Raw genomic sequence first — 8,386 nt, 5'->3', positions numbered from 1 at the left:
TGCTCAGTATACATGTCAGAGAGGCATGTTTGTTCTACATAGCATATTACTATCTGAACGTGATGTTACTGTGAAGTGGAAACGTCTAGGAGCAACAACGGCTCAGCCGCGAAGTGGTAGGCCACACAAGCTCACCGAACTGGACTGCCGAGTCGGCACAATAACTGTTCGTCGGGAGCTTCATGAAATGCTGTTCATGGTCGAGCAGCTGCACACAAGCCTAAGATCACCGTGCGCAATGCCAAGCGTCGGCTGGAGTGGTGTAAAGCTCACCACCATCGGACTCTGGAGCAGTGGAAACGAGGTCTTTGAAGTGATGAATCATACTTCACCATCTGGACGAATTTGGGTTTGGCGGATGCCAAGAGAATGCTACCTGCCCCAATGCATAGTGCCCACTGTAGTTTTGTGAGTTGGAATAATGGCCTGGGGCTCTTTTTCATGGTTCGGGCTAGGCCCCTTAGTTCCAGTGATGAGAAATCTTAACGCTAAAGCATACAATGACATTCTAGACCATTCTGTGCTTCCAACTTTGTGGCAACAGTTTGGAGAAGGCCCTTTCCTGTTTCAGCATGACAATGCCCCCGTGCACACAGCAAGGTCCATACAGAAATGGTCTGTTGAGATCGTTGTGGAAGAACTTGATTGGCCTGCACAGAGCCCTGACTTCAACCCCATCGGACACCTTCGAGGTGAATTGAAACGAGACTGCGACCCAGGCCTAATCACCTAACATCAGTGCCTGCCCTCACTAATGCTTTTGTGGCTGAATGGAAGCAAGTCCCCACAGCAATGTTCCAACATCTAGTGGAAAACCTTCCCAGAAGAGTGGAGGCTGTTATAGCAGCGAAAGGGGGGACCAACTCCATATTAATGCTCATGATTTTGGAATGAGATGTTTGACGAGCAGGTGTCCACATACTTTTGGTCATGTAGTGTACTTTTGGCCATGAAGTGTATCAACAGTCTCATCACTGAGTCACAGACCTTGTCTCACAACAGACTGACAACAGACAGACACAGGGTTCTAAGTATCAGCCTGTACAATAGAACAAATGACTATCAGCTGCTGGAGAGTACAGAGGAGACCATTGTATGGTGACAATTGCATGTTGACTAGTCTACATTYGTTTTTTGGGACAACTGSATAACAGGACAAACGGACTATACATTGTTTTGGAGCTCATTTCTGTAGATGGTGGACGTTTAGATTTCTGCCTTGCTTATCTGAGTGGACACATGCAAAGGTTTGTATTCCAAAAACACTTGCCAACTGTTTGGTTATTTCATTAAAAATGGTTTTGTTGCAGTTTATATATGTGCAAATGTAAATTAATTCAATGTATGTATGTATGTATTATTTAACTTMTTYRCCTGTATTACATGARAGAACTGTCCCAATAATATATGACATCAACTGTGCACATGCAATACTGTTGGTAGGCCTACATCGTTAAAATACTGTCATCCAACAGAGGATGCTGATGGGCATTATGAAAGCAGACGAATACATAGTGGGAGGTACAATAACAGCAAGGGCAGGCTTGTTGAGAACTTTGAAACTCCATAAGCGGCCCCTTTAAGAAAGGAAGTCTGCTGACATGACGAAATGTCCTGGTCTTGTGTGTGAGAGCTATGAAATCAACAAGAGAGAGACTGGTTTCAAACGGTACTGAATGAGATAGTCTATGCTATTCTCTCTAGGGGGGGGAGTTGGCATTTCTACAAAACTAATCAAGGCTGCAGCGGGATGTAAATCGTTGCTCTGGTTTACAAAAGAGCGGATTGTGATGGCGGAGCTGAGGCGCAATAAACAGCTTGTGTCTTGGCGGTTGTGAGCAGGTGTACGCTAYTGGATACATTCAAAGGCAATTCTCAGTGTTAATGAAACTTTGCTACGATTTACGGGCTGGGTAAGRATAAACTTTATTTGTTAATATAAATAATGTCCATGTAAAGTAGCCTAGCTCAAGTATTTACGTGTGGTGTGTATGTAAATGTATGTTTGGCTCTTAGTTGGGTAATTCATTATTATTTAATGGAGCGCAAGGTCTACTGTGCGTAGTCTCATTTACGAAGATTACAATTTTAATTGAGAAATAGGAATTGGGCACTACAAATAAACCGTATTACAAATAAACTTTGCATCGCCATAGCTTCAAAAATGAATGGTGGGAAGCGAAGACGAACCTAACGGACTTGTTACATTATGTCACAGCGGGCCAACACCTACTGTTGCTTACGCGCTTTGTTACAGTCGCGAATCGTCGCGGGTACAGCGAAACAATACAACACTGGTCCTTCATACTCCGTCTATCACGGTATTTTAGGCTCATATCTTATCAGTACATTAACCTTTGAGCAGAAGTCTCAGTTCCATGACACAAGTCATTGGATCAAGGCGTCTTCTGTACGGGGAAGGTTTAAGAACCCCCGACGCTCGGTCTGAACATKAACATGCCTCGCTTGCCGTACGGTTTTGGAAGCATAAGGATCTTTCATATCAGAAATAAATAATTTGTGAACCATGTTAAATTGATACACACCTTTTTTTATAGGGTTGGGGGTCAGTGTTCCCACATGGCCCGATCTCCATGTTTGTGTGTGCTTCTAGAAGACAGGGACCACCTGTGCTAACTTGCTATCTAGCATACTCCCGAACACCTGTATGTAACAGAAGGCCGCCAGAAACATGTTGTCACTGAAATACTGTCGGCTACAACTGTGAAAAAGCTGTTAAAACGGTATACAATTAAGGCCTTTAATTCCAAAATCAGTTTTCTAATACTGACTGTCCAAACAGCAAGAGACAAGTGACCTAATTGGATTTGTGTGTTCAGACCGCAGTCATTTGCTGACATGACTAAGCTAGTTGTCATAAGTGTGTGCACAGTGGTGTAGGCCAATTGGTGTTGGTGCTCAGAAAGTGATGTAGTAAGCTATGGTGACAAGTGCCTGCCATGGATGTTTCCCAGTAAGAACACCTTTTAAAAGGCCTCCAACTTTCAAAACGAAGTCCATTTTGGAGCGTCAACTTAGTTACCAAACTAGCTAGCAGTTTAGCTTTCTAGCACGTTCACTCATTTGTTTGGAAACCATTAACAAGCTAGTTAGCTAACTTACCACATGTTCTTGTCAAACTGTCAACAGAGTAGCTACCAAGCAACAAGACATGCCAAATAAGTGTAAAAACCACACGGGTAAATAAATCCGATTTGACCGTTCAGACAAAAGTCCCATGGCCAGGAATCAGATTTGTATTTGACTTCAAACCACCTACGAAGTTGGTTTGAAATGTGGCTTGAAATATCTACTACCATGTGCTTTTTGGCTGTTMAGATTGCAGGAMAAATAACCGATTCTTATGGGATATGCAAAGAAACAGGATTTGAGTCACTTCAAACTGCCAATGCTTAAGTGTGTATTTTGCATTTGTGAAATTATTTTTAATGTGATATGAAAGTAAACGGATTTAGGTTTCTAGAACCATATCGCAATTGAGAATCGATTCGTGCTTACAGTTTTTGGCTGCCAGAGCCAGTCTACCTCTGAAAATAACATATGGTACTTGGACTCTTTTAAGGAGTAATGGTAAGCTCCTTAAGAGTACATCTTGGGTTAGCAGTGCCTGTCCCTCACCGATGATGTGTTCATTGAATAGAGTTATTAGCGGAGTTGACATGGCGAATGCTGTGGCTAGTTAGACTCAGTAGTCTACTGTAATTTATATTTAGGTCATAATTTGATCACCCATCAGACTGAATAGCCTCAATCACAGCACATTATCAAACATTGTATCGTGATGATGAGTCTTCCTTTCAACCTAACGATGTACAGTGTGCCTAGCTAGGCAATATGGCCATCTGCCTTGATTACGAATGTAATAAAGTGAATTCATTATTCATCTCGTAGTTTAGGCCTATAGKSTRWWKYMRKMYKRMWWYASMCTATCTTCCATWGTAAAATATGTGAGCTTGGACCAAGTGTAGTGAGACTCATAGACCAAGTAGAATCTCAGCAACTTGGATGAGCGAAAAAGAAGCATGAATAGCTTTCTGGTGTCCTCGGATAAACTATACCAGTGTCATTTTTATAAATTATAATTGTTTTTTGTCCCTGTTCCACTTAATTTGTAGTAAAAATGACCAAACACTCAACTCCTTTACTAAAACATTTCAACATATAGCCTAACTTTGACATTCATTCAGAATTCAGTCTCTGAATGAACAATCACATGTAGACTACAGGTTCAGTCGGTCTGCAACCAGGAATGACATTGACAAGGGGGTTGGGTGATGTAGTGTATTTCATGTGAAACGAAACTTGTGTAAGGTGACTGCTTAGTAAATGTAACACCTACAGGTGGGTGTGAGATGTGTAAAGCACTTGCCAATGGGGGATTTCCGGGTGGGAGTTTTTAGTTGGTATTATTCTCAGAAATGTCTGTCAATTTATTTTTCTGCAAGTTTTACTATCTCTCACCTAACAATGTTTGATTTAATGTCTTTGTTTAATTCAACAATGTCCTATTTTCTATGCAAGTGTGGGGTCTTCCATCACTGCTAAACAATGCCAGTGACTATCCAGTTCCTAGAATGCTGTTCTCTTCTCAGAAAGTGCTCAATCAAACACACTCGGCATTGAGAGCAGAGCCAAGTCTCTCTGTGGCCCCTTCTCTTTTATTCAGCAGACTCACATCAGAGGTGGGAATCTCATTGGCGTGAGACATGACAGCACTCATGGCTGGCATACAGTAGCAATGGCTCTCATAGGAGCATAGACCGATGTGCAGTCACGAGTGCTGTGTATCAATGTGCCTGAATATTTCTGAGCTGTGTGTCTTGAGTCTGTGTAGTCTAAGGTTGTATATGTTTGACTGATTGTATGATTAAGCAGTGCTTCGGGACCTCTCTAGGAATATCCCATTGAAGAAAAACTCACTCTCTTCTCTGAACAACATTCCAGCTTTACCCTATAGTACCACCTCGCCTTGCTCCTGCAACTGTCCAAATGCTTCACTAAGCTGATGGTGTGGAGTTCTGTGGTCATTATCTCATCTAAGGTCAGAGGTTCAACTCCTTAAATGGTTAGGGCAATGGTAATCTGATTCTAGATCTGTGGTTAGGGGTAACTTCTACCTTGCAGCTTAGTGAAGCACTGGCAGGGGCTTAGTCACACACTGACCATAGAGGTGTATAATGAGGTGAGCAGAGGACTTCCTAGAGATGCACATGAGGACACAACAAGCGTAGATGACATCCACCTCTAGAGCCAGATCAGATTCCCCTGGCCAGAAAATGGCCTGAACTATCCTATAGAAAGTCCTGTGCCTCCATGTGCGTCATCCCTTTTGGTCTGCTCTAATGGCGTCATCACTTGTAGGACACCGAGCTCTGATGCTCACCATTTTACATTAGAGTGAAGGTTTCCTTGGCTGTGTAGATTGTCATTGGTGCCATTCGCATCATTAGATGCTCTCTCGACATTTAGGTTTGTTTGTGTGGGATTTAATGAAGTGTGAATGAGCCAAGGCCTTTCAGGTAGGTGTGTGTGTGTGTGTCTCTCGCGCTCTTTCTCTCTTCACATGTGGGTGGAAGTGTTTTGTTTTCAGCTGAAGGAAAGGGATAGAGGTATGACGGTGCTGAAGGTTTCTCTGCCCACACAGAGACCGGAGTCAATGTTGTGATCAGAGAAACCTTGAGTGTAATTCCTCCTCTCTCATCTAATGGACGGCAGGCTTTCCAGCTCCTCCATCTCACTGTTACTCTGAGACTTGCTGCTTCTGCTCCAAACGAATGAAAAGGTAAAGGCTGTCGATGGAGAGATGCAGTAGGCCTATAACAACACAGCTAGAACCTTGAGAGCTGCATGGTGTTATCAAGCCGGATCTGTTTCTAGGGGGAGGGGTGTGAGAGAGCTATTGTGTCACCCACCAAGTTTCCACTAGCCCCTTTCCACCCCCCCTTAATACAGCCCAGGGTGTGTGTGTGTGTGTGTGCGCGCAGGGCCGGCTCCAGACATAAGCGGTCGCTTAGGTCCCCGACCTATTTGTTTTCTTCTATTCTTGTTTACAATGAAAGTGACTTGAAAATGACAATCCCAACCATAACAAACTGAAAATGCATCCAAAAAGTTTGTAGAGTCACGCTTGATGTAATCATTGCGTGCTAGGAATATGGGACAAAAATACTGTCAAGTTTAATGTAATACACTAATAGTGAATTTGTCCAAATACTTATACCTTCAAATGGGGGGGCTAGATACAGTGAGAAAGTTAGACCTAAATGCTAACCTCCCCTGTTATTGGTAATGGTAAGAGATGAACATGTTTTAGGAGTATGCTATTATGACACCCTTTAAATGGGGGGGGGGGACTAGATTCATAAAGTGCTTTTATTTTTAAATGGTAGAACAGATATGTATTAAAATCCCTCAAATTAAAGGTGACATTCTGCACTGTTGACTCATACAAAACATTTTGGCTATAAAACCAAAAAGTTATTATTATTATTTTTTTTGTTTCACTGCTCAAATAAATACTTGGGGGGGGGGTAGGTAGATCTAGGTCAAAAGGATTCACATTAATCAAGTTGTTAAGTCATATTTTTGGAGACAGCGTTTGAAGTGAGACGGTTGATCGCATCTTGTCTCCGTCTCGCTCCACGCCTCATTCTGGGGTTGTGATCATTTCCTAGGCAGGAAGGGCTGTGGCCCTGGGTGATGGCTGACGACTCAACCACTGATGGGCCTTCGATGGCTCTACCGCTCGATCTATATGGCTGTGTTCCAAATGGCACCCTATTCCCTTTTATAGCTCACTACTTTTGAGCAGGGCACTGTATAGGGTACCATTTGGGATCAAGTCTCATCAGGCTTACTGAGTCATAGACAGAGACGACAAACGCAATGATGAAAGGGGATAGGCTTTAACTGGATATTGGGGCAGAGATGCCATCTTAAATGGAGGGATCTGCTACATTATTAGTATACTTTGGCTGACGGCCTATATTTTAGTGTGTCTATTGTGTATGGTGTCTGTTTTTATATCTTTATTTTAAACGCTTGTATCGACCACACTCAACGATTGTCTTAACTTGTGCAACTGTGTTCCGTAGTGTTTCGGTACTTATTTACAAGAAACTACTTCCGTGCAAAGAAATGTCTTGCTATCGACCCCGCCCTTTCATTTTCAGTGCTTTTCAAAGGGGAACCTCTGACCCTTGTCTGTTTGTCTTTTCAGGATTGCTGTACACCATGCKAAGGTAAAGCCGCTGAAGAGAGGGGTGTTGAACATGCTAAAGCGGCTGGACAAAATCAGGTTCAGAGGTCAGAAGCGAGACGACTTCCTGGATCTAGCAGAGTCCCCCAACGGATCCGACAATGAATGTAGCGATGACATCCTGCTGAGGACGAGGCCTTCACTCAAGACGCAAGACACGGAAGAGCTAGGAGACCCTGTAAGTATTCATTCCACTTTGCTGTGTTCTTTGACTCAAATGAGAGACCTTGAGTAGGGACAGAAGTTTTTCCTTGCAATGTGACCCGACCAGGAAAAACTCTGGGCCATAGTTGGTCTGGTGGTCTGGAAAAACTCTACGTCAGTGTTTCCTAGCGTCCATGTTTTTACCTGTACACACACGTGTAACTGCCAAAATGAAGTAAACACTTGAGGAAATGAGTGATGATGTAATTAAGCAATTAACATCCCATCAAGCTTAGGGTTCTGTATACAAATTCCGTTGCCCATTATTTTTGTTGGCATGGCTAGAATAAGCGTTCTGACTTTGATAGCGGTCTCAAAGGAGCATAGGGGGTGTGTCAGTCAACAGATTCTTGGAACGGCGCTTGACAGCGTTTTCCACCATCAACAAAACACAAAGCTATGGAATTTCTTGTGGAAGAGTGGTGTCGCATCCCTCCAAAAGAGTTCCAGACACTTGTAGAATCTATGCCAAGGCGCATTGAAGCTCTTCTGGTGGCTCGTGGTGGCCCAACGCCCAATTAAGACACTTTATGTTGGGGTTTCCTTTATTTTGGCAGTTACCCGTATATTGTGTGTGTGTCAGTTAGTGATGTGTAGGCTGACTCAACCTGCAGTCCCCATGGTTATATCCACAAGGCAGATGGGTTTAGGGTCATGAAATATTGTGTTGATGAAGGGCAGGTGGGTGGTCGGGTTGAATAAACAGAATACATAAAAATACAAATGTATAATTCTTATGCAATTTATATTTATAGGTGACATTAGGTTTTTCTTTCATAGTTAAACAATTGTAATTAGTGTGTAAGCCTGACTTTACGCGTGACAAATAGCCTACACACCAACTGCCAGATGGGCAGAAAAAGTTACCTTGGATCCACTGAGGTTAAAAGGACAATGTCTGCG

At 42.9% G+C, this 8,386-nt stretch overlaps 1 protein-coding gene across 2 annotated transcripts in view; it reads left to right on the top strand.

The window, feature by feature from the left end:
• Positions 1–1,590: 1,590 nt before the first annotated feature.
• The window catches only part of gramd4a (GRAM domain containing 4a), a 62,640-nt gene continuing 55,844 nt past the window's right edge, over positions 1,591–8,386 (top strand). For both annotated transcript variants that reach the window (XM_023969606.2, XM_023969605.2), the window contains exons 1-2: positions 1,591–1,913; positions 7,241–7,457. In XM_023969606.2, coding sequence (XP_023825374.1) covers positions 1,885–1,913; positions 7,241–7,457 — 246 coding nt within the window. In that variant the 5' untranslated portion in view covers positions 1,591–1,884. The remainder of the gene's footprint in view (positions 1,914–7,240; positions 7,458–8,386) is intronic.

Source organism: Salvelinus sp. IW2-2015, linkage group LG24, assembly GCF_002910315.2.
Source record: "Salvelinus sp. IW2-2015 linkage group LG24, ASM291031v2, whole genome shotgun sequence".
Lineage (NCBI taxonomy): Eukaryota > Metazoa > Chordata > Actinopteri > Salmoniformes > Salmonidae > Salvelinus > Salvelinus sp. IW2-2015.
Note: the sequence above shows the minus strand (reverse complement) of the source record. Positions and strands in the feature narration are given on the sequence as shown.